The sequence below is a fragment of the Doryrhamphus excisus genome, linkage group LG15, assembly GCF_037039965.1.
Source record: "Doryrhamphus excisus strain RoL-2023G ecotype Guam linkage group LG15, RoL_Dexc_Guam_v1.1, whole genome shotgun sequence".
NCBI classification, from domain to species: domain Eukaryota; kingdom Metazoa; phylum Chordata; class Actinopteri; order Syngnathiformes; family Syngnathidae; genus Doryrhamphus; species Doryrhamphus excisus.
The window spans coordinates 7,331,917-7,359,047 of NC_136371.1; the positions used below are offsets into that span (position 1 = coordinate 7,331,917).

At 42.2% G+C, this 27,131-nt stretch overlaps 1 protein-coding gene across 1 annotated transcript; it reads left to right on the forward strand.

The window, feature by feature from the left end:
- Positions 1–423: 423 nt before the first annotated feature.
- On the forward strand, positions 424–15,686 carry abcb11b (ATP-binding cassette, sub-family B (MDR/TAP), member 11b). Its single transcript, XM_058051423.2, has 29 exons — positions 424–854; positions 932–1,020; positions 1,112–1,130; positions 2,375–2,404; positions 2,482–2,533; positions 2,616–2,917; positions 2,992–3,079; positions 3,194–3,327; positions 3,413–3,584; positions 3,758–3,882; positions 4,622–4,796; positions 5,060–5,173; positions 5,255–5,365; positions 5,806–5,931; positions 6,208–6,411; positions 6,496–6,666; positions 8,225–8,426; positions 8,501–8,570; positions 8,820–8,940; positions 9,081–9,251; positions 9,339–9,443; positions 9,766–9,927; positions 11,269–11,472; positions 11,763–12,004; positions 12,087–12,243; positions 12,443–12,640; positions 13,231–13,437; positions 14,851–14,997; positions 15,260–15,686. Exons 2-29 carry the CDS (start codon positions 942–944, stop codon positions 15,458–15,460), a joined length of 4,089 nt encoding a protein of 1,362 aa, XP_057907406.2. The 5' UTR covers positions 424–854; positions 932–941; the 3' UTR covers positions 15,461–15,686.
- Positions 15,687–27,131: the final 11,445 nt, after the last annotated feature.

Sequence of the window (27,131 nt, forward strand, 5' to 3'; positions counted from 1 at the left end):
GCCCATAAACTTGTCAAATTAGCATAAGTGTTAAACCATAGAAATTATTCCAATGGCTTCAGAAGTGTGAGAATGCGCATTTTCTGGCGTTATACTCATTGTTATTGTCGGAATCCTAGTAAGTAGTAAGCAGTAAGTGGAGGCAGATACACTGAATGCCCGGTAATGGGAAAAAAGTAATAATTTGGTGTGTCCAGACCCCTACTAGCTTTCCATCCAAGTATTCAAGGCATGGTTATGTTGGCAGTAAGGATCGGCGGATATTGGCATATAAATGAGATATTGGATCATATCAGTATTGTGTTTTTCTGCCAATATTGGTCTCTGTGTGCAAGCGAGACGGCCGTAATGTGCACTACTGATTCACAGAAGAATCACTCAGTGTTTTGCCACTTTTTCTATACTTTGTATTTTTAGTTTAAGGAAAGATCTGTTGGTATCAGTAATGAAGTAGTGGTGGTTCTGTCACTGGGCTCAAATACTACAAGAATCCAGTCCTGGAAAGGGTGACAGTCCATGGCCTCTGCAGGTGGAATGTTTACACGTGCGGTCACTGACCTTTACATCAACGGGACACAAACCGACCGGACAGTTACCCTTAAACAAAACACTCTGACCTCAGGTTCTAAGCAAGTCCGGTCCTACTCAACATGAGCACGTGAATCTCTTCCAAGGTACACGCTTGCGTCCTCCTCCTATATACAAGTGGCACGCGGCCACTTCACGGAGAACACAGTTTTGGGGGGAATGTCACGTTACCGGACTTAAACATCAAAGTGGATCAGTATACCTAACCGCTGTCTTCCTGGGATCCATGATAAGTTTCAAACGCGGACAAGGGACATTTTGTGTTGGTAAATATAAGAGCATAGACTGATAATAACTATTCATAATATTTTTTTAATATATATATATATATATATTTATATAGATGAGCCACTATGCCTGCCGGATCAGTGAAATTACGAAGCATCAGAAAGCTTGGACAGGAGAATCGCGGCTATGATATTTCAGATGAAGGTAAATCATATCCATCCATCTTCATTGGTGATGTCAGTCTAATCTTAGTCTAATCATAATCTGACTCTAACACAATTTCTATGTCTTGCAGAACCAGCTGGCTCTTACATGTATGTACTGTATACTCTTTGAAATACTACTTAGGTGCTTTCATTTGATTTTTAACGTAACTTTTCTAAAACTCACCAACCATTTGAAATTCACTGACCAAGCAGAGCAGTATGAACGACTTATCTAACATCATGTAATAAAATGCAAGTGCTATCTTGGAGAATGAACACACTGGGCACAGTGCACATAATAGAACTATTTCTATGCAGCACAGGTTTACTGCAAACTATAATAATACTAACAAATATTTCCCTCATGTGGCTTAGCATTCTTTTGGAGTGTTATTTTTGCAGAATGTTTGATCTTTTACACATAAGGGATAATACTACTGGTGTTTAAGTCTCCGACACCAAGTGAGAAGATTTTAAAACAGGGGTCTCAAACACGCAGGACACTAGTTTGAGGCCCCCGCCTTGATATGAAAGTTTAATGTTAGTGCGGCCTGCGCAAGTTTGATATGGATGCTGTATGGTATCATACACACCATGACCATATATCATACCCAGAAAAAATTATTACGTTTGATTAATGTTCATGTTAAAGGTTAAATAACTGTTAATAGTTATCCTCCCTATCCGTGTGGAAGTGGTACGTTTTTGGCTTTTTTAAGTTTAAAGGAAATAACTTGGAAGCTACCGTTTAGGTCGCTAGCTCTCTAGTTTGCGAGTTAGCATGTGTCTCAGGACCCTGGAGTTGCGTAATATGTTGTAAATAAAAAGAGTATAAATGTGACTATAGTCGTGTTTTGTCATGTCTACAGGGCTCTAATAATGCTTTGTTCATTTTAATCTGAAAAAAATAATTTGTCTACCCACCAACTATATGTGGTTTCTTAAGTTTTTATTATTTGCCGTTTTATTATTATTATATTTATTTATTTATTACTGATTGATTGATTTTCTTTATTCTTGATTTGTTTATTTATTTTTCATCTTATTTTGTGTAGAAAAATAAAAATTAAGATATTTGAGAACAGTGGAATGTTTTATCAGAGCTTTTATTGTAGAAAATCGTAACCAAAGCACTGAAAAAGTTTGTCTATTTTTCTGTTTTTAATAAATGCATTTTTTTTTGGAAAACCTGATGTGGCCCAGTCTCACTCAGACCCTAGCTCCAGTGACCTCCAAGTAAATTGAGTTTGAGACGCCTGGTTTAAAAGTATCTTAAAAAAACAGTAAATGTTAAATATAATGGCTCTAACTTATGTATTAGTAACTGACCAGAGAATCTTCTTTGCATGCAGGAGCATGACATCAACCAAGGAACATGACAAGTGAGTGAAGCAGTTCATTATTTAAATTATTAAAAATGATGAAATAACACGTTGGTTTGGTATTATTTTCCAAACAGAGCACAAGGGAAGAAGGAGCTGCCAGCAATAAGAGTTGGCTTCTTTCAGCTGGTAGAAAGTCAATTATTGTCAATGTCTGTGTTTATTCTCTCGTCTAATACAAACCCCCTCCTTCATTGCATACGCATTGAAGTTCCGTTTCGCTACATGCAACGAGGTGGTGATGATGGTGGTGGGGAGCGTGTGCGCCATACTTCACGGCTCAGCCCAGCCTCTCATGCTGCTGGTGTTCGGCCTGCTCACGGACACCTTCATCGAGTACGACATTGAGCTGAACGAGCTGAGCGATGAGCGGAAGGAATGCGTTAACAACACCATCCAGTGGAAGAAGAACTACACTGATACACTCATGCAAAGCATGAACCAGTCACACTGGAGCACCATCAACTATTCTGACTGGGAGATTCTGGCGCCACTGAGGGACAGGTCATGTGGGTACGTGAGGGGGGGAACTCATGAGGTTGGCTTTGTGTTAAAAACCTGTTTGTTATACATTTCATGTCTTTCAGGCTCCTTGACATTGAATATGAAATGACCTTATTTGCCTTCTATTATGTCGGAATTGGAGCAGCTGTGTTCATTTTGGGATATTTTCAGGTTAGTGACTTCACACTTTGGTCTGTTTTATCAAAACACACATTTTGCCTTTAATATGGTTGATTTGAGGTGTGAACACAGTAATACACGTCATGGCCCTCTTATGTCTGGCAGATCTCTCTGTGGGTAACTGCTGCTGCCAAGCAGATTCGGCTTATTAGAAAAATCTACTTCAGCAAAGTGATGAGGATGGAGATTGGCTGGTTCGACTGCACCTCGGTGGGCGAGCTGAACACGCGCATGTCTGAGTGAGTGGGACTGTGTATATGACTGTGGAAAAGGGCTGTATCCAGTTTGCGTTGACTACATCATGTCATGTCTGTCACATCGCAGTGACATCAACAAGATCAACGACGCCATTGCGGACCAAGTCGCTATTTTTATGCAGCGTTTCACTACCTTTGTGTGCGGCTTCTGCGTCGGCTTTGTGAAAGGATGGAAGCTGACACTGGTCATCGTGGCAGCCAGTCCACTGCTTGGTGTTGGAGCAGGCCTCATGGCTCTGGTGAGATGTTGACTTCCTGTTGCTCCTCCTTACTTCCACACCTTTTGAGTTTGAGTGGAAACACATAGCATATTTGGGCTTACCTTTCCAAATCCAACAGTGTTGAGCTGAACTGTACTGTAGAGACTGGTGGACAGAAAAGAGTCTTCATCTTCACTGTGCTTTGTGTCCAGTTTGTGGCTAAGCTGACAGGTATGGAGCTGCAGGCCTATGCTAAAGCTGGAGCCGTTGCAGACGAGGTCCTCTCCTCCATCAGGACGGTGGCTGCTTTTGGTGGAGAGAAAAAAGAGGTTCAACGGTATGCAAAATGTCTTTCAATTAATAATAATAACAATAACAAAATAATATTTTACATACTGGCTTTTAGTCAATTATGTACATACCTCATATGCCTCATATTGCCTGAAGAAAATAATTTTTCTTCATGTGTATCCAATATTTTAGCTGCAAATGTAGGTAATTATTTTAAAAATGTGCACCCATAACACTTTTTGTTTGCTAAGTGAGTTCCTAACACATTTAGCAGCAGCAACAGCAGTGGACCTGAAAAACGGGCGAAAATCAAACCGTCAGAAAAGTGGGATTTTTTTTTTGCCTTCTTCATGTCCTGCCAAGACCCCTGCTGAATATGTGGTGGGTTTTGTCCACCTCCTAGACCAGAAAACTGTTGTTTCAGGACCTCAAAAAATTTGAATTTGCAACAGCTGTGGACCTAAAAAACAGGTGAAAATCGAAGCATCAGAAAAATGGGATTATCTTTTGTTCTTTGGGTCCTGCCAGGACCCATGATGAAAGTGTGGTGGGTTTTGTTAACCTCCTAGATCATAAAAGTGTCGTTTGAACACCTTAAAAAAAGGAGAATTTGCGAGAACCGCGGACCTGAATAACGGGCAATAATGACCCCCGATGAAGGAGTGGTGGGTTTTGCCCACCTCCTGGACCAGAAAAGTGTCGTTACAGACCTGTTCTTGTTCAACAGGCCCATAAGAGTGTTGATCAAAGTCATCAGTTAAACAAGCTCCTCTTTTTCCTTCCAGCTATGACAAGAATCTGGTATCAGCACAGAGTTGGGGCATTAGGAAGGGATTGATCATGGGCTTTTTCACTGGATACATGTGGCTGATTATCTTCCTGTGCTACGGCTTGGCCTTCTGGTATGGCTCCAGTCTCGTGGTGGACACAGAGGAGTACTCACCAGGGACACTTCTACAGGTAAAACCTCCCGTGCTGCGTTTATGACAATATGTAGCTTGTAGACTTTTTTTTTTTTTTTAATCGTCTTCTTGCTTGTGTAGCAGATGGATCATTACAGCTTCCTTATGGTCCTGTTAAATTATAATATCCTGTTCACTGCAATGACGAGGTTCAAGATGAACAGCATAGTCTGAGGACAAATGTATCGGGGCTCTTCACCAGAGAGAGTGGTGTAGAGGAAATTGAACCCTGCCCCCAATCCCTTCTTTTTACAATTGCAGGTCTTCTTCGGGGTTCTGATTGCAGCCATGAATTTGGGTCAAGCATCACCATGTCTGGAAGCATTCGCTGCAGGACGGGGAGCAGCAACTATCATCTTTGAAACCATGGATCGAGTAAGAAATGTTTGGTCCATACTAGTTAGTTTATGGTGACCTCAATATGTTAATATATATATATTTTTTTTACTTTGTCAGGAACCTGAGATTGACTGTTTATCTGAAGCAGGATATAAGCTTGATCGAGTCAAAGGTGACATTGAGTTTCACAATGTGACCTTTCATTACCCTTCCAGGCCAGAAGTGAAGGTATTGGACTCTCTTTGTAATTGCAATAAATTAGAGCCCCACTTTTCGCAGAGGTGGCCTTTTGGGATCACCAGTGAATGGCAAAAAAAAACACAAGCAGTAATTGATGCACCTATACAATTGTTTATTTTTGACACACGGCTCGCCTTCCCTAAAGCCTCCATGTTAGGTTCATGTTCTTCTCATCTCTTCTCTGTGATAGTTGGAATTATTAGGTTGGATTCAGCTCCAAAACCTACACCTTTTTTATTTAGTCTTCTAATGTAATTGTTCACTTATGACAAAATTCAAGTATAAGACCCTTAACATATTACTGTATTGTCATTTGTAGTAGTGATGCCATCGTTCACAGTCTGATTGGCTTCTGACTGTCATGTTTTCATCTCAACACCCCAACTAGCTAACAAGCTGTACGTACTGTTGTGCCATCTTGTACTCAGATCTTGGACCAGCTCAGTGTTGCGGTGAAATCAGGTGAGACGACAGCCTTTGTCGGCCCAAGTGGCGCCGGAAAGAGCACAGCTGTCCAACTCATTCAGCGCTTCTACGACCCAAAAGAGGGGATGGTAAGATTGAGACATGTTCAGAACTCGCTTTTCCTTTCAACATTTTCTTGCCATTTTAAAAATAACCATCCCCTGGAGATGATAAACTGTGTCATTATCTTGCCATTTTGTCCAAATAGCCTCATTTTCCCATTTTACTCAACTTAAACACCTCACTTTTATAATAGCACTTTGGTATGGCAGAGAAAAATGGTCTCTTGCTGTTTAAATTTGGATTTAAAAAGAAAAGAAAAATGCATTACAGCGGCATTGTACTTTTGTACCACCATCTATCAGGTGACTCTAGACGGTCATGACATCCGCGGGCTGAACATACAATGGCTTCGCTCACTCATCGGCATCGTGGAGCAGGAGCCTGTGCTGTTTGCCACCACCATTGCTGAGAACATACGCTATGGTCGTCCCGGCGTCTCCATGGATGACATCATCACCGCTGCCAAAGAGGCCAACGCGTACAACTTCATCATGGATCTGCCACAGGTGGAGACGAACAGACTGATTTGAATTGCAGAAGAGATGTACAACATATTTTAAAAAAGTCTTTCTTTGCATGGGTTTCCACAGAGATTCGACACTTTGGTAGGCGAGGGTGGAGGTCAGATGAGTGGCGGTCAGAAACAGCGTATTGCAATCGCTAGAGCGTTGGTAAGGAACCCTCGCATCCTGCTGCTGGACATGGCCACCTCTGCACTGGACAACGAAAGTGAGGCTGTAGTCCAAGAGGCCTTGGATAAAGTATGTCTGGGCCCCTTCTTCAATCATAATAATAATCAGTTTAATGTTATTCATAACGCAGCACTTCCCGCGTGACAACTATGTTGTGTGAAGGGAGAGTGGAGATATAGGGATCAGGGTTTGATGGCCAAATGAAAAGCCATTTAAGGCCAAATGTAGTGCACTATTTGGCTACAAGCAGCAGAGCTGCTATTGGTTCAATCCCTTTATTTTGTAGTATGAAGGATCAATATGAATCATTTATAGGAAACTGCGCTACATATATGTATGTCCTGTTTTCCCAGGTTGTTTTTTTAATATCCAGTTGTTAATATCCAGTTCTGTTTTTGTTGTTTTTTTTAGAAACTGAAGAAAATGTCCTGTTTTATTTAGTACAGTAGTGAGACTTTTACCATCAAACTAGTATATAATTATTTTGACATGTCCACATGACTATCATAATCAAATGAAACCTCAATGTCATTATTTAATAGCTTGTAGTGTATACATGTATATTAAATATAAATATATGAATAAATAGAAATGAGGGTGCACAGCCAGGCAGAACACCAGCACCAGTGTTGGTTTGTGGTAATCACAATTTGGTCACCCTCATCTAGCCATATGTCGATGCTGGGATAGACTCCAGCATGCCCGCGGCTCCAGCATGCCTGCGACCCTCGTGAGGATAAGTGGTCCAGAAAATGGATGGATGGATGTTATAAAAAAAACAGGACTTCAAAACTGACCAGTTGAGCGCCTCTACTCTCAGAAGTGGAGCAAACCAAATGACGTTAATCTTCCCATTCCCAATTGTCCGAAAACAATTTTACTCAGCTGTTACAGTAGTCACCGAAAACACAAATGATAAATGTGGTGGTTGTTGGCTGCAGCTCAGGAGGAAAAGAAGTGGTGAGGTCTTCAGCGTTTCGCTCAGTGAAATCAGGGAATGTCAACAAGATATTGACAAACAATTAGGGCTGTCAAATGATTAAAAATTTGAATCAGATTAATCACACCCATTAATCATAAATAATCACTGTTAATTATGCCTGAAATATGCACATTTTTACTGTATTTAATGAATAGAAAGCTAAATGATGATATATACTGTATATGTATGTATTAGGAGCTCCAAATGAACTGAATATGTCAATCAAGCTAAAAGCTAGCACACAAGGCTAGCTTTCAGGCTCTGTGTGACAGTGCAAGGATGCCCCACTGTGTGTGATGGCAGACCCGAAGCGTGGTCGCTCTGATGTGCATGCTTAATGACTCAAAGAAATTTTATGTAATTAATGAAATTAATTAGTTATCGCCGTATGAATGTGAGTGTGAATGGTTGTTTGTCTATATGTGCCCTGTGATTGGCTGGCGACCAGTCCAGGGTGTACCCCGCCTCTCGCTCAAAGACAGCTGGGATAGGCTCCAGCACCCCCGCGACCCTCGTGAGGAAAAGCGGTAGAAAATGAATGAATTAGTTATCGCCGTTTTTGACAGCCCTACAAATAATACAATCCAGTGAAAGTATTTTATTTGATAATAGATCAGCTTTTTCATTTGATTTCCATTCCTTAAGGTACGCATGGGACGGACCACCATCTCTATCGCCCACCGGCTGTCCACCATAAAGAACGCAGATGTGATCGTTGGCTTTGAACATGGCCAGGCGGTCGAGAAGGGCAAACATAGCGAACTGCTGGACAGGAAGGGTGTCTACTTCACACTGGTCACCTTGCAAAGCCAGGGAGACAAGGCCCTCAATGAGAAGGCTCGGCAAAGTGGGTTAGATTATTATTGATCCATGCAAAGCCACCGTGTGCTTTGAACTGTCATTGCTCTCTTTTTGCACCAGTGGCTGAAAATGAAAACGTGCCAGAGAAGATCAGTCTATCCAAGGGTGGAAGCTACCGGGCCAGTTTGAGGTACCACTACACAATTTCCATACGGCCATCCATCTTTTGTCTATATTATATTTCTTCTTTGGGTGAGCTAGTAGTGCTAGTGTACCTCACAGATCCCTGACTTTTACTTCTTTGTGTCATCACAGCCATTCATCTATTCAGCTACTAATTCTTGTGAGAGCACATTTTGCTGATTGTAGAATCTGACCAAGCAACATGTTCTTGAACACATTTCGTTGAACCTCTTGTGTTGGAACAATTGTCTTGCAGAGCCTCCATCCGTCAGAGATCCAGATCGCAGCTCTCTAACCTGATTCCAGAATCTTCCGTTCCCATCGTTGGAGAGCTCGGCCCCAGAGCCCACGCTGTGTCACAAGCAGACAAATCCAAGGTGAGTGGGTGTGATGGCCGCCGATTACATGCGTGGGTACTTGGAGTAGGCCATCAGTTCATGCATTTAGAGTGCATTCCCACATCTCACAGTTAAAAGCTTTGTTAATTTTCTTCACATTCTGAATGTTAAATACTCAGGACGCCATCTCAGAAGAGGAGGATGAAGAACCTGTGGAGCCAGCACCTGTTGCTCGGATCCTGAAGTACAACTCGCCTGAATGGCCTTACATGCTTTTTGGATCTCTTGGGGCTGCTGTGAATGGAGGGGTCAACCCCGTCTATTCGCTATTGTTCAGTCAAATCTTAGCGGTGAGGTCCTGTTTAGACTTTGGAAACCATCAATATGTTCTCCAGATCTATAGAGTCATAGAATCTTATCTTTCTGTGTGTGTGCAGACTTTCTCCGTTACAGATCCCGTGGCTCAGAGGAAAGAGATTGATAGCATCTGCTTATTTTTTGTCATGGTGGGCGTCATCTCCTTCTTCACCCAGATGCTGCAGGTAGAATATCAGTCAGCTTCAACAAGAATTTTGGACTGGAAAACATTATCCATAATGTAGGGTTGGACCTTATGTTAAAGGTCACTATGATGACGTTGAATTGCCGATAATCTTCCCACTGAATCGTAATCCTTCATTCTACCACGACCTTCCGGTGACCTTTGCTCTTTACTCCATTCTGAGCCATAAATGAACAGACTCCAGACAAGCAGACGACAGCCACACTCCACAATAGACCGACTTCACATTTTCTTCTGTTTTCACTTCGTCTAAGTGTATGGTATACATGTCCTCATTATTTTTTGTTTATGTTTATCTTCAGGGTTATGCCTTCTCCAAGTCTGGAGAGCTGCTGACCCGCAGGTTACGTCGTCTGGGCTTCCACGCCATGCTGGGCCAGGATATTGGCTGGTTTGATGATCACAGGAACAGTCCTGGTGCTCTGACCACACGACTGGCAACCGATGCCTCTCAAGTACAAGGGGTAAGGTGTAGGCTGTGTATTTATTAGCTTACTTCTCTCCTTTTTTGCCATCTACAGAGAACATACTAACTCCTTATTTCTAAAATAACAAATACTTAAACTTGCTGATACAGTTAATCCAATACTTCTCTACAAGAGAGGAGAAATATGATCTCAGGGAAGAACTACATTTGAAACACTTATATGCTAGGACTACGTTAAAAAGCCATAGCATTTCAGTATGTGGAATCAAACTATGGAATGGATTGAGTAAGGACCTCAAACAATGCACAACGAGGAGCCAATTCATGATGTGCCTCATTCACCTCGTACTTCAGTACGAGGTACATTATAAAAAAAACAACCTTAAACTGTATTATGGAAAGCAGGAAGTGAACAAATGTAACAGTTACGGATTGTAAAAGTACCAGATGGAGGGGTAGGATTTAATACGCTTTGCTTCTTCCTACTCCTTTTGGACATGTGGAACTGTGAACTGATTATGTGATGCATTCAATTGTAATCTGATGCATGTTCAAATGAAATAAAACCATTACCATTACCATTTTAATGATAAATTTCAACCCCCTGAGTTAGTCCCTCTCCATCTGATACATACAGTAGTTGTGGTGATAATGAAGGTCGTCACTATTTGTCACTATTGTTGAGTGCAACGTCTGGGTACTGACATGAATGCACTTATGCACTCATTATACTATAGTTTTGCACTATAATTTATATTATAGTGCAAATATGAGTCTTTAAACCTCCCATTAATGGGAAGATGTACAGTCGATATAGCTCATCAAATCAATAGCTAATGTCAAGGAGAACTAAGCACACAATTATCTATAAACAAATATAATTCGGGGGAACCTCTAAAGTAATGTTATGAATGTAGGTCAACTACTGATTTGTTTGGTCTTAAAGCCAAGTCATCCGGGAGGAGTTCCGATAAGAACCACTGCTCCTTTACAATTGGGGGAAGCTAATTGAGATGGCTTGGGCATCAAGTCCGGATGACTCCTGGACGCCTCACTGGCCTCACTGGTTCCGGGCATGTTCAGCTCGGGGCAGGCCCTGGGGCAGATCTAGGATGCACTGGAGGGATTATGTCTCACAGCTAATCTGGGAACTCCTAGAGTTAGAAAAGGTGTCTGGAGACTGCTAACCCCCCCAGGACCCAGAGTGGAAGTGGAAGAAAATGGATGGATGGATGAAATAGATATTTCCCCAAGTAAAAATGTCACAACTTTAACCAACTTAACCTTAACTGTACATGCAATAATACTTATAAATAGTTCTTATAATACTATAATAAGTCATAATTTAGAATGACAGGCTATACATGTCTCTCCAAAGGCTACTGGCTCCCAGATCGGCATGATCGTCAACTCTCTGACCAACATCGGGGTGGCCATCCTCATGTCCTTTTACTTCAGCTGGAAGCTCACGCTGCTTATCCTGTGCTTCCTGCCCTTCATCGCTCTATCAGGTGGTTTCCAGGCCAAGATGCTCACTGGGTTTGCCAAGCAGGACAAGGAAGCTATGGAGTCGGCTGGACGGGTCAGAACTGTGCACATTTTTCACTGACCGACTTGAATCATCATATTTAATAATTGTTGATTGATAGCACAACCAAGGAACATCCTCACATTGAAGTTATACTGTGACAGTAATCCTGCTTAAGGTAAAAGTGACAATAACTGTGAGTGATCAGTCGATTTTAAGGTCCGAGTTTTAGCTTCCATCACTATGCACATTTTGCTGTGCCCTGGTGTCAGTGGGTGAAACAGGCTCACCGCCATCTTTCTGCAACTTATTAATTGTCTGGATTTAAATATCACCCTTTACAGATTTCAGGTGAAGCCCTGAACAATATTCGCACCATCGCTGGTCTTGGGAAGGAGAGGAATTTTGTGGACATGTATAGCGCACAACTGGATGCTCCATACAAGGCAGCCTTGAAGAAGGCTAACGTCTACGGGGCTTGTTACGGTTTCGCCCAATGTGTAGTCTTCTTGACCAACTCCGCCTCTTATCGGTTCGGGGGTTACTTGGTACGCCAAGAAGGGCTACATTTCAGCTTGGTGTTCAGGTAAAAGAGGAGGCGTGTCCAAAGACAATATTAAAAATGACTACGAAACTATCATTTGCTTGCATGTTTTTATCTTGTGCAGGGTCATTTCTGCCATCGTCACCAGTGGCACCGCCCTGGGTAGAGCCTCCTCCTACACCCCTGACTATGCCAAGGCAAAGATTTCTGCTGCACGTTTCTTCCAGCTGCTGGACCGCATACCTCAGATTAGCGTCTACAGTAACAACGGGGATAAATGGGTATGCCATTTTTATTCCTCTTTTTATGCAAGAGCTCAATAGTCAAGCAATCAAACCTTTCCAAAGATACCAATGCTCAGTGCGTTATTGAGTTGAACCTGCTGTTTGTTGACAGGACATAATTCCTGAAACAAAACTAAACCTTTGCCACCCTCCTGTTTGACCCCCCCCCCCCTCTAACTCCACGCTTCCTGGCCAGGATAACTTCCAAGGCAACATTGAGTTCATTGACTGCAAGTTCACTTACCCCACCCGACCAGACATCCAGGTCCTCAATGGGCTTAATGTGGCGGTAAAGCCCGGCCAGACGTTGGCCTTTGTGGGTAGCAGCGGCTGTGGAAAGAGCACCAGTGTGCAGCTTCTGGAGAGGTTTTATGACCCCGACAAAGGCAGAGTGGTAAGATGGACACAACATATAACATAAAGCATAATCAATGCATTGCTCCTCTACATATGAAAGATGTATGTATAAGCACTGTTTGGTAATCTCTTTGTAGTTTACCCAAATACAAAATGTCTAAATATATCGCAGTCAACACGATAGAGTCACAGCAGATGATGATGACCTTTTAGAAAATGTCATTTATGTCACTTTGAAATAAATCAAGTGTCACTGTCTATGAAACCTGTCAAAGTCAAACAGCAACTGCAGGACATTTACCACATTTAGGTACTTAAAAGGTATTTTTGAAACTCCCATTTCTTGTTCACATTAAAGTCAGACAATTTTGCAGTGTGTGTGAGCACTTATCTCGATTGGATGTTGACTTTCCTGCCAGAAAGGAACGACTGCCAAGATGTGAATGGTCTTAATTGAGCTGAAAGTGCCGTGGGAACTTCCTGATCGTTCTGATTCAGTCAGATTTAGGAGAAGAACGAACACGGTTAGAAGGGACATTACATGAGCGCTAATTAAGAGGAATATATTTCGACTTTTTGATTATAACCCCGCCCGACACTAATGGTAAAATCAATTACCTCTTACAGCTGATTGACGGTCGCGACTCGACTCTCGTCAACGTGTCTTTTCTGCGATCCAAGATTGGCATCGTGTCCCAGGAGCCAATCTTGTTTGACTGCAGCATCGCGGAAAATATCAAGTATGGTGACAACTCACGGGACATCGGAATGGATGATGTAATCTCCGCTTCCAAGAAATCACAGCTCCACGACTTTGTCATGTCTCTACCCGAGGTAGGTTCATGTTTGCAGGAGGAGAGCTGTGGATGGCAGCATGGAGGCTAAACAGAAGGATTAGTTTGTTTGAATGAAAGTCTGATCAATCAACAAGGGCAAACATATCAGACGGGAGGAAAAACAAAGGCAGGAATAATAAAGTCCCAGACAAGGAGCCCTTACACATTATATCAACTCTTGAGAGAGGTTTCCAACAATGACAAATCATTTGTTTATTAAGATGACATATCATTTCAGTCCTCAAAAAATAACAAAAAAAACCCAACTTCAAAAACTAACCAATGAAAACAAGAAGCTACCCTCCTCGCTACACAAAACAGGAGAAACAGGATTTAAAGTAAACACCCTACATTATATTTACACAGGAGCAGGGGTGGTTCACTTAAATAGGGGGTCGGCAACCCGCAGCTCTTTAGCGCCACCCTAGTGGCTCCCTAGATCTTTTTGAAAAATGTTTGAAAATGGAAAAAAAGGGGGGAGGGAACATCATTCCCTACAGGAAGTGCTGCAGGGAAAATAAACATTTAATCATGAAGGCTAATTGTGTATTTTTAGCCAACTTAGTCATTTTGATAGTAGGATAATATAGCTAATATAGATACATACAGCACATGTTGCTTTCATTATTAAGCTTATATAAGGTTTTTAATTTTTTGCAGCTCCAGACATTTGTTTTTGTTTTTTTTTGGTCCAATAGGCTCTTTCAACATTTTGGGTTGCCGACCCCTGACCTAAATGATGTAATGTGCGAGATTATCCTCGCCCCCTTCACGATGGCTATTAGCTAAAACTGCCAAAGCACACGAGTTGGACATACAATTAGGTACATACCTCATAAATGTTATATCCACTCCCCTGTGGGACCAAAACGAGCTCCAAACTAACCTAATTGCTTGTTTGTTTTAAAAAGAAAATGCCCTTGTGGTAAAAAGTCACAGATAAGAAAGTCACAGATAACTCTAGCTAGGTAGTTACTTCCCGCCAGGCAAAGTGTATAAACAAAGATGCAAGAAAAGTTGAGCATCAATAGGTTTGATAAGGGAGTGATCAAACACACTGTCATCGATTGGCATCGCCTGTGTCAAACTGAAGCCATTGAGGTTTTACAGACGAGTATTGATCGTGCCGCCAATACGGGACAAAATTAATTCTTTGTCGGCTCAATACGGGTGTTGGCAACCCTACGTGACACAGCACACATGCAGGGTTTGCCGCTACACACCCATCGGTTTTTGTAATCGCCTTTGAAAGGCATTTATCATTTATCAGTTTTTTCAGCTGATACTAATTATTATCTGATCAATTGACCAACCAATTTGATTGCTGTTGATCTTAAAAGAGCACCTTTGATGGAAAAATTAAAAGATTTTTCCCTCACATTGACCGTAATAAATGATTTTTTTTGCTCAGAAATATGACACAAACGTGGGCGCCCAGGGTTCTCAGTTATCTCGAGGTCAAAAGCAGCGCATTGCCATTGCCAGGGCAATCGTACGTGACCCCAAGATCCTGCTCCTGGATGAAGCCACCTCAGCTCTGGACACAGAGAGTGAGAAGGTACGTTGTTTTGATGAATAAATCCATCTGCGTTATTCTGTGACCACGACACCTACTTAATATTCTGTGAGTGCAGACTGCAAGAAGAGCATTTCATTGTTGTCCTCATTAACGTCATTAAGCTTCAGCGACTGTCTTTAACATATAAGCATGTGATCCCCTGCAATATTATAGTAATCATTCCATTATTGCCAAATTGACATAATTATACCGCAAGTTGTGCCGATGACCAGTGTGACTTGTTTTGCCTCGCCCGCCACAGACAGTGCAAGCGGCGCTGGACAGAGCAAGAGAGGGCAGGACCTGCATCGTTATCGCCCACCGTCTGTCCACCATTCAGAACTCAGATATTATCGCCGTCATGTCCCGGGGCTATGTGATCGAGAAGGGAACCCACGACCAGCTTATGGCCCTGAATGGAGCCTACTACAAGTTGGTTACCACTGGAGCGCCAATCAGCTAGTAGCTTTGGGAGTGGAACTTATTGGAAACAAACGTAATGAGTTGAGTTATTGCAGGCGTTGGAAGCTGACTGAACATCAGGAAGTAACTCTTCACCTTTACGGTATTTATTTGTGTGGGAAAGAATGTTTACTGAATTATTTCAGGACGATGGATCTATGTTGTAGTGCAACATATTTTCACTTGACAACATATAGTACGTGGCTTTGAGAGTACCCAGCACATTACACAATGTCAATGAGGCATCTTTAATGTTGCCTATCATTCACAATCCTTATGTGAAACATTAACACATATTTCTTTCTGTGCATTCTTACAAGAGAAAACAAGTTAGCATGAGCTAGCTAACAATGCACAAAAAACCTTAAAAACACGGAAACTGTGTTCCACTTACAAAATCAAGCTACATCAATATTGTTATTGTGGCAGCTAACAGGAAAAAGTATGTTGATCTGGCGGCGTAACTAGCTCGCTAGCTGCTAGTGTCGGTATCGAATCACAATGCCTCAAGCAGTGTTGACAACGGGACGGGTGGGCTACTGGCTCTCAATTTCGCTATGAAGACTCAATAAGATGCTCGTGTGCTGTCAGCATTTTTTTGCTAAAGACTGGACTGTGCTGGAAGATACAGCCATCCCAAAACGTTCTTTGAGTTTTTTTTGTTTTGTTTTGTTTTTTTACAGGGCTTCAAAGTCAAAATAGGTACATACCTACCGATGACGTAAAATGTTAGCTGGCTCGTTATCTCTTGTTAGGATGCATAGAAAAGAGAAATAAATATGCAGCTTTAATTTACAGAGAAACTCTCAAATCCTATGACTTCCCTAATCCTATCTATAATAAATGAAAGACAACTAACATACTGTTAATACAGATAATCCCCATTTTGCTGAAATGTTGTGCCTCTCAGTCCAATACACGTGTGACCCAAATTTGTGTTGAATAAGCTAAACAACCTTAGGCCTGTTCTACTAAGATGAACCTAACCAGGATCTCTTCTTTGTTTTTGAAGATGTGTGGATAACAGAGTTTGTCGTCTGAGCAGGTTGACGTAAAAGGGGCGGTGTTAGCAGCAGATTACCAATCTCAAACATGACAAATGTACCACAATGTAAAGACATTATACATGCTTAAGTAAGTACACTTGCAAGTTGTAAATACAAGAGTGATGACTGACTATGTGAATGTTTGTTTATGAACACATACATACTGTACATAAGTATATTACTACTTTATTTTAGTGTTGTATGTATGTGGGCGTAAATAAAATTAAATATAATTAAAATAATATATTTAGTCCTAGGGGTGGCACAGCGGTCGAGTGGTTAGCGCGCAGACCTCACAGCTAGGAGACCAGGGTTCAATTCCACCCTCGGCGATCTCTGTGTGGAGTTTGCATGTTCGCCCCGTGCATGCGTGGGTTTTCTCCGGGTACTTCGGTTTCCTCCCACATTCCAAAAACATGCTAGGTTAATTAGCGACTCCAAATTATCCATAGGTATGAATGTGAGTGTGAGTGGTTGTTTGTCTATAGTATGTGCCCTGTGATTGGCTGGCGACCAGTCCAGGGTGTACCTTTCTTAGGTTTAGAATAAATAAATTGGAGGCTAACTAGTTACCTCGCTAGCATGCTATGTTTAAAGCTGCAGTCATCTCTTATGTCCCTGCAGTGATTCCATAGCCTGGACATTACAGTTGCGCAATGTGTTATAAACAAATAATAATAAGAGTGTAAAGGTGACTATAGGGATGCTATTTCATGTCTGCAGGGCTTTAATAATGGTAAAAATCTAGTAAAATTTTGCAACCTTTATGGGCGAGTAGTTAGCATGTTGGCCACATAGTCAGGAGATTGAGAAGACCTGGGTTCCATTCTCCACTCGGGGACGACTGCTGCTTTAAACATAGCATGCTAGCAAGGTAACTAGTTAGCCTACAATTTATTTATTCTAAACCTAAGAAAGGGTTTCAAATGAAGTGGGGAAGTCAGAAGCCAAAAATTTACCACTTCCACACAGAATAGGAGGATAATTTCTCTCTGCGTGGGTTTTCCCGGGTACTCCGCCTTCCTCCCACATGCTAGGTTAATTGGCGACTCCAAACTTGAAAGGCCAGATTACTCACCCGACATGTCAGCCATTGAGCATGTGTGGGATGCTTTAGGTCGGTGTAGACTGTATTTGAGGCAATAACAGAGGCATGGTGCTTCTTCTAGTATTACTCTTCAAGTATTGCTCTTGCAGTTTTTGGGTAGACGCATCTTATAATTAACTTCCCACAAGGATAATTGCTTGTACTGTCAAGGGCTTGGCCTCATCTACTGGACAATAACAAGTCTCCACAGGAAGTAACTTGATTGTGGGGAGGCTATCACACCTCCTGGAGATGTTCCACAAATAGGCCAACTTTCAGGAGCTCTCAAGATGATGGACGACAGGCTCAATTTGTTTTTGCCTGGTGGTCTTCTAAGAACGGAAGTCATGCTTTCAGCCAGGAGATGACTTGAGTCGGTCGTTCGAATCTCGTGTCCTCCATTCATCCATCCTAGCCAATGCTGCTGTTGTGCCGCCCGGATATATCTTTAGATCCGTCACTGACCAAGATGCTGACCTACAGCTCAGATCCAAGTGCCGCACGATTGCTGCTCAAAAGAATATGCTGAAAATACAGACATGTTTTGCTGTATATTGAATATGTGATCTTTCTTTCAATAATTCTTCTCTTTTGAATGGTTGGTCAAAACTTTGCACTTTGCTTAAAAGCCTTTTCTCAATTGTTTTTCTCCCCCCGCCCTCCTCATTCTCAGTGAGTTACGGCTGGAGAAATGGCAAACTCAAGCTGATGATGGATGTGCAGAAAAAAAACATGCCTTTCATCTACGGTTGTTTCAATGAATAACATTAAATTTATTATAGAGCGTCTAAGTTGGGCCCCTGTGCTCCCTGTGATGTTATTGGTAATAATGATTCATTTAATGACAATATTTACAGGACATTTTGTTCTCAAGTAATCGGCTCATGTTATGCAGGATCATTCTTACTTTCTCACAAAAATTTTAAAATCTGCTAATTTGCAGGGTTTTGAACGCTAAATCGTCAATGCCCTTCTGTGAGCTGTCATCGTGGAACGGTCTTAAAGGTACCAGGGTATTTCTGAAGCATGAAGAATACTTAAAGTAACCTAAATCTATGGTCAGTACAGAGCAGAACCGAGGCATCTACAAGTTGAATTAGTCAGTTTGACACGTTGAGAGTTTAATTTCTTGTTTTCATTTCTAATTTTACATTTTACAGATTTTCTACTTTACAGTCTCTTTGTAAAAGTTGTTGGCGGACCCTACAGGCATTGTACAAAGTAGTTCAATGCATGTTAAAATTAGCCTGAATCCAACTTTCTAAGTATTGTGCAAAGTGGATCCATAATTGGGAACATTTTAAAGGGGTCTTTTTTTTTCACTTTTCTGACCCACAAATGTAGTTAAAATGTTGTACTCTTGTGTTAAACAATTCAGATAATGAGGTTTGCACATTTGGAAGTGAGACCTGAAAGAAGTTTGGGATGTCTCAAAAAGCTCGGTTTCAAAAGGCGTGGTAAAACTGTCCCTTTGTGATGTCACAGAGGATGGACTTCCTTATATGGGCGTGTCTGTAAACCAGTGAAGCTCTTTGCCCTCCCCCACACTATACTCCTCTGTTTACTTGCAAGCAATGCCTCGTACGGGAGTTCCTCATTCCCGACCAAGAAAAGAAATGCATTTTAATCTGTCAATTGTCCAAATTCTGGAGTCATAAAGGAAAACAGTAATCCCATAATTCCTTGTTTTGGAAGAGTGGTAGAGGAATTAATGCCAACTACGATGGTAATACTGAGCTTTGCTATACAAACACCACCTACCCATCAATTTTCTATACCGCAACACTGTTAGCTCTCAAGGTAGTCAAACAATTTGTGACCTTAACAGTTCATATCACAATTATGCATAAGAAATAAAATAAAATAATAATGAAATGGTTCTATGATGTGAAAGTGGATGAATGTGCATGGTGTGTATCCTGGTTCAATGAGCAATCCTTGCTAATCTAACATTTGCTATTGCATAAGATTTGCATGCACTCGCTGCTTTAATCAAAGTTGTTTGTTTGTACCAAATGTGCCGCCGCTGCCGCCGCCGCCACCACCGCCGGCGCCGCAGGAAGGTGATGCGACGATCAGGGAGAGGATGAGCAACCTGTAAAACCGGCAGCCAATCTGGAGACACAGCCCGTTCTGAGGTACGTCTGATGAATAAGTGCTGCACTTTGACTTTGCTTGTCACAAAGAAATGATTGCGGTCTTTTTTGATTCGGGGTTGCTTTTATGTGAAACTTTCAAGATTCACTGAAATCCAATCATAACCAAGTGGCAAAAAAAAACACAACAGTCTTGTAACCTTTTCATGTGCTTTATGTGTACCAGTGGGAGTACTAGTACAGTTCATAGGCTGGTGTGCAAAATGAATCCGGTCAGAAGTCATTTGCCCAAAGTTTTTGATGCTTATTGCAGAATCAAAAAGAAGTTGAAAAACAATATCATACTGCTACTCACCCAGGCAACCATTTTCTATACCACTTATCCTTTCCAGGGTCGTTCCCAGAGTGGGAACAGCGATTTAATAACATTCTACCAGCTCGATGGTGCAGGGATAATGTTGTAATGTAATGTGTTGGACCTCATCAGGGACGAGCTAACTAGTTCCACCCAGCGTAGAAACATTGCGGTACCTGGCCAACAATGCAGTCATGGCTTGGTAGTAAAATGGCCATTCATTACGAGTGTGTATTTCCTCCTTTTTAGTGGCATGTCAGTCACGAACGAACAAAAGAACTAGTTCTTTTTTGTGAACGGAATGAACAAGGTCACTGCCCCTAAAATACTCGTTGAGTCTGTTCAGTTGCAAATGCTTTTTTTTTTTTTGAGTGGCTGGAGAGTCAGTTCACCATTCCTTTTGCAGGGCGGGACTATCTGCGTGCTTGCCTGTCTTATCCTATCGTCACGCCTCGCTCTGTGGGTGGGTGGGGTTAGCTGACTGAAAGACCGAGACATTGACCCCATTCATTCCGTTCACAAAAAATAAGTAGTTCTTTTGGCCCGTTCGTTCATGGCCGACACACCACTAGTCATCACATGTTATTGCGCTGAGGAGTTGGAACAAGCGTGAACATGAGTGAACGGACTGATGCACATGCTAACGACCAACTGACCGAAATGAACGGATCTTTTTACTGAATGAATCGGATTGTTTGTTCAATCACAGCTCTTAGAAGACTGTACCGTTTATCAACTCCTATAAAGTTGGGTTCTCAGCTAGCGGCGCAAACCGGAAGTCCTTCTAAGCACTCGGGAGTGTGACCAACCACGGCAGAGTGGGCATGCCTGGAAGAGGGCGGTGGGTGGAATACATTAAAACAGACCGTTTTTGTTGAAAACATGAAATCCAAAGAAATACGGCTGAATAGGTGCAGATTCTGGAAGAACTAGAAAGCTTTCTGTTGCGGTTATTGTGTGTAGCTGCTCTATAAGAGTCCACAACGGAATACAAACGGCCTGAAAAATGAGCATAATAGGTCCCCTTTAAAAGTCATGGTCTGTACTGTCAAGTTTATGCCTCGGGCTCTTTAAGAGTCACGTTAGCTTGACACCTAGCAGGCTCTACTCTCATTTGGTGTGACTAAGATGTAGGCTTCTGATTTTGCATTCTAATAAACATAAACGGAAAATAATCATTTTAAAAAATCAGCTTTAAAAAGTTGAACTTAATGTAGCATGAGACTGTAGCAAATGGCCCCTTATTTAACAGCCTTCGCCACTTGCCGTGACATCCATCACGCCGCCCACAATGCGCAGCAACTGTGAAATGAAAGCCAGTCAGACTAAAGGAACTTTGGTGGGAAGCAATCTTCATGCCACGAAGCTCAAAGAGCATAATAAGATGAGGCAAGCTTCACACGGGGAAAGGAAAAGCAGAGTAGCGAGACTTTCCTTGCTTTGTTGTTACAGTACATCGCCCTGGAGGTGAGGCCCATGGTTATCCTGATTGTGCATGTACGTGCATGTACGTGCATGTACGTGCACTAGTGGAAGACTTGCGAGCTGACGGTCGCATCATTTACCCTGCATGTCATCTGTCGAGTGGGAGTCCCTTGTGGTGTGTATATGAGTGTCCCTGTTTGAGTCACCACAGCCAAACAAAACCGTCGTGTCAATGTTTCTGACTTACGTTGCAGCCGGAGACAAGGTTAGCTTTATTACGACCATAAAGAAACCCGGAGCCGTTCTCTTGGCAGCGCTTATGGGCACCTATGATTATCTTCCATCAACCGGGTGCTGTCATATCCTCCATTAACTGTGATTGTCCATTATGTTACAAAGCACAGTGTAAAAGTGAAAAAGGCACTAATAGAAGTTACCTTTTGGGGCGATTCTACCCGACTTCTCTTGACCCAAGTGGGAGCGGCCAGACGTGGAAATAAGAGACATTGTGAAATCGACTGATAATAATGGTATCAATATGATGTAAAAAGTCCCATCCATCATCGATGCCTCTATCCTGACTTGGGTCTATCTCATCTGACTTCAGGCGAGAGGCGGGGTACACCCTGGACTGGTCGCCAGCCAATCACAGGGCACATATAGACAAACAACCATTCACACTCACATTCATACCTATGGACCATGGACAATTTGGAGTCGCTAATTAACCTAGCATGTGGGAGGACGGCGTAGTACCCGGGAAAAACCCACGCAGAGAGAAATTATCCTCCTATTCTGTGTGGAAGTGGTAAATTTTTGGCTTCTGACTTCCCCACTTTATTTGAAACCCTTTAGAATAAATAAATTGTAGGCTAACTAGTTACCTCGCTAGCATTCATTAATTCATTTTCTCCCGCTTTTTCCTCACAAGGGTGGCGGGGGTGGTGGGGGTGATGGAGCCTATCCCATTTGGATTCGCCAATTAACCTAGCATGTTTTTGGAAAGTGGGAGGAAACCGGAGTACCCGGAGAAAACCCACGCATGCACGGGGAGAACATGCAAACTCCACACAGAGATGGCTGAGGGTGGAATTGAACCCTGGTCTCCTAGCTGTGAGGTCTGAGCGCTAACCACTCGACCGCCGTGCCGCCCCCTCGCTAGCACTATGTTTAAAGCAGCAGTCATCCCCGAGCGGAGAATGGAAGCCAAGTCTTCTCAATCTCTTGACTATGTGGCCAACATGCTAACCACTCGCTCATAAAGTTTGCTAAATTTTACTAGATTTTTACCATTATTAGAGCCCTGCAGACATGAAATAGCATCCCTATAGTCACATTTACACTCTTATTATTATTTGTTTATAACACATTGCGCAACTGTAATGCCCAGGCTATGGAATCACTGCAGGGACATAAGAGACGACTGCAGCTTTAAACATAGCATGCTAGCGAGGTAACTAGTTAGCCTCCAATTTATTTATTGTAAACCTAAGAAAGGGTTTTCAAATGAAGTGGGGAAGTCAGAAGCCAAAAAAGTACCACTTCCACACAGAAGAGGAGGATAATCCTTTTCAGGTGAACCTGACTGACACCTAGCATAACTACAATACTACATATAACTTGTCTTTCAGTAGTTTTTGACTAACAATAGGCAACTGAAAGTTTGACTTAATATTTTTAAGCTCTTTTTATATGCTTAAGTGCCTTCTTGCGGACAAAGAGAATGTTCTGTGTACGAATCCATGCTTTACGTCTCAGCAAGGTCTTCCTGAAATAGTTCTTTATTCAAAGTGATGTTGTGTTGACAATGCAGAGCCTGCAAGCCTTTCAGAAAGATTGTCTCTGGCCTTGTTGTATGAATGGAAACAGAAGGGGGGGGGCAGCAGCACACCGAGTTGAAGTTCAGAGATGGGCAAAATGAACTAGTCAATCCATTTCACCAGCTCAATGAAAAAAAGCAATGAAGGGCTGTTCTTTATTGACCTAAAATGGTTGTTTCTTGCAGTGATAAAAACAGTAGTAAATATGGCTGCCCACTCTGAGTGTACTGAGACGAGTGTACTAAGTGTACTAAGTGCTCATTGTCCATTTTTAAAGGAGACCTATTATGCTCATTTTCAGCCCTTTTAATAGAGTTGCGGACTCCTATAGAGCAGCTAGGTCCAATAACCAGCACACAAAGCTTTCTAGATCTTCCAGTATCTGCACCTATTCCAGGTGTATTTCCTTAGAATTTTTCCCTGTTTTATTTCATTCCACCCACAGCTCGCCTCCGAGCACTCCACTGTGATTGGTCACACTCCCAAGTGTTCTTGAGGACTTCCGGACTACTGCCGAACCTTCTTTATTGAGTGAAGACAGTCTTGTAGTGGAAATGTGGTCATTACCCAAAAACCTGGGACTCCACACATCGGTGAGCTTGTAATTGGCATGCATGTTGGTATGACGCTCCCTGTATGCACACTCTATAATGCTACACAGACAAAAAAGGCATATCTTAATCTTAATCTTAATCTTACTTTGACTTACAGTGACCTGTAAAAGAAACTGTTACTTCCAGCTTTCGCTTCAGACTCTGCAACATGACCAGGTAACGTTGGAAAAGGCATCGTGCTTCAGCAACAGTCTGGCGGATAGTCCAGCTTCACCCATGCTTCACCTGGAACCGGCAACTCCAACCACTTCTGCCTGATGCTCATGAACAAACCTGGAACCATTGGTTCGTGCTAACATGAGGAAATATTCAACAAGAAAAAAAAAGGGGGGGGGGGGTTTGGGGGGGACTCCTGGTTATCATGCCATTCCCACTGCAGCCCTCACCTCAGGCTAATAACTTGGGCTTCATCCTTATCTCTTTAATCAACTGAAGCCCTTATCAACATCTTCATCTCGGCTCCCTCCTTCCATCTTGGTTGTCCCCACCCATCGCTATCTTCAAACGTTCTTGTCGCCATTCTCATTTGAGCCCCTTGTAACTTCCTATATAGGTCACTACTATTACGGAAGTTTTCAACTGGTACAGAATTCCTCTTCCCACATCACCAGGAGGCTCTGGATCAGCAAGTATTTGGTGGTCGCACTGACTGACTGGTTTTCAGAACCAGTTTAGCACTACAGTTGCCACTCGCCACTGTGATTAAAAATTTGTGACTTCACCTATTATTACTCTACTCTAAAAATGAGGTGAGGCAGGTCTTTAGTTCCCCGGAAAACTAATATTTAATAACTTACTTTGGTTTAAGTACACACAAGAGCACAACATTCATTCATTCATTCATTTTCTACCGCTTTTTCCTCACGAGGGTCACAGGGGTGCTGGAGCCTATCCCCGCAGTCTTCGGGCGAGAGGCGGGGTACACCCTGGACTGGTCGCCAGCCAATCACAGGGCACATATAGACAAACAACCATTCACACTCACATTCATACCTATGGACAATTTGGAGTCACCAATTAACCTAGCATGTTTTTGGAATGTGGGAGGAAACCGGAGTACCCGGAGAAAACCCACGCATGCACGGGGAGAACATGCAAACTCCACACAGAGATGGCCGAGGGTGGAATCGAACCCTGGTCCTCCTAGCTGTGAGGTCTGCACGCTAACCACTTGACCTCCGTGTCACCACATTTTAAACATAAATAAATCTAAAAAGTTGAAAACATAGGACAAGATTCCTTGAAGTACGAGCTCTGGAATTGGTCAAAAATCCCAGAAATCGTCATTTTTAAAACAAAACATCAGACTTCCTGTTGTATAGCCAGCATACAGAAGACATTTTGTAGAACCGTCGTTGTCGTAACCACGTGAAATCAGAAGACACCGTGAAGCAATTCAGGTGTTGAAATTATTCAAATATTCAGCCCCTCATGCTTGAATGAAAACGTTCCTTCATAGCCTGGAGATCGTCACAAGTGGGATTTTTTTGTGCTTCATGCAGAACATCCTAACATGAGAGCCAATAAAAAAGGACTCTCATTTCCAACTCTCTTCAATCATCACTATGGGCTAGAACATCAAAGATGTTTCCCAGGCAGAATATACTGGAATGTAACAGAAGCTCCTTTCTCTTCTTTTTAAACCAAATCCAAGCATGAGTACACCTTTTTATTTTGGAATCAGTAAAATAACTATATTTCTTTGTGTGTTGAACAAAAAGTCATAAAAGAGTTTGTTACTAGTGAAAGAATATGCATAAGAATATGAATATCTGGGCTCCAAAACTGTGCTTTTCAGGAGATGCAGCAGATTATGCAGGATTAAAAAATGCCTCTAGTCTTTACAATCTAATTAGGTTACAATGCCACACAAGGTCTAGCCTGGGCCTTTAAGCATGCTGTGGTTTGAAATCCAAGCCCTGCATTCCCGTGCTCTTTTTTGGGAATGGGAATGTTTACAGCTGTACTTGACTGTCTTGCTTGGTTATGAGGTGCTGCAGCTTACAGGAAAGTCATGAATATTCATGAACGTCTCCTTTTGTGTGGGAGTTAAACCCACTAAATGCTTTGTGGTTTGACCATCCTCAGCACCTTTTACTTTACTGCTTATATTGAATCCCTCCGTGAAATGGGGGGTGATAAAACTCCTTCTGAGGCCTCGCCCCACAGACCTGACAAATGAAGTATTAATAATTAGTAATATTTGCACTTCATACTCATGGTATTTTTGGTTCTTTGAAGGTTCCCACATGTTTTTGACATTTGCGGATAATGGCTCTCACTGTAGTTTGCTGGAGTCCCAAAGCTTTAAAAATGGCATTATAACCTTTTCCAGACACTCAATTGATCTGAGTTTTTTTAACAGTATCAAATTGTGTTTTCGGGGCTGCACAGTGGACGAGTGTTTAGCGCGCATACCTCTCAGCTAGGAGACCCGAGTTCAATTCCACCCTCGGCTATCTCTGTGTGGAGTTTGCATGTTCTCCCCGTGCATGTGTGGGTTTTCTCCAGGTACTCCGGTTTCCTCCCACATTCCAAAAACATGCTAGGTTACTAGGCTATAGGGGTGTTAGTTCATCTTTAGAGGGCTCTAATAATGTTAAAACAATATTTAAACAGGTTTTCTATGCTCTATCTTGAAAATGTTCGATTTACAAATAAGGAATCCTTAATTCACTTGTGCTACACGGAAACAGAGTGGTTAGCGCCAGGCCTCACAGCTAAAAGACCTGAGTTCAATTTCACTCTCAGCTATCTCTGTGTGGAGTTTGCATGTTCTCCCCGTGCATGCGTGGGTTTTCTTTGGGTACTCCGGTTTCCTCCCACATTCCAAGCGACTCCAAATTGTCCATAGGTATGAATGTGAGTGTGAATGGTTGTTTGTCTAGATGTGCCCTGTGATTGGCTGGCCACCAGTCCAGGGTGTACCCCGCCTCTCGCCCGAAGACAGCTGGGATAGGCTCCAGCAACCTGAAAAAGCGGTAGAAAATGAATGAAGTTGTGTTTTCATTGATTTCAATTAGTTTGATGATTTGAAACATTAAAGCAAAAAAAAAGAAATCACTTTTTCACACCACTGTATGCTTTTTTTTTAACAAAATGAATTAAAATTAATTTTATTAACTCCAAAGGAGTCATTGCCTCACCAGTCATGAACCTCCCCGCATGTCACTGCTGCAGAAATAAACAAAATTAAGCATTTAGAAGCCACACAGGACCGGTTTTATGA

Excerpts from the sequence above, each read along its gene's own strand:
- abcb11b (XM_058051423.2), top strand. The coding sequence starts at position 942 with ATGCCTGCCGGATCAGTGAAATTACGAAGCATCAGAAAGCTTGGACAG. Across the intron at positions 2,405-2,481 it reads TCAACCAAGGAACATGACAA|AGCACAAGGGAAGAAGGAGC; the intron begins GTGAGTGAAGCA and ends TTTTCCAAACAG. Across the intron at positions 14,998-15,259 it reads TGGACACAGAGAGTGAGAAG|ACAGTGCAAGCGGCGCTGGA; the intron begins GTACGTTGTTTT and ends CGCCCGCCACAG.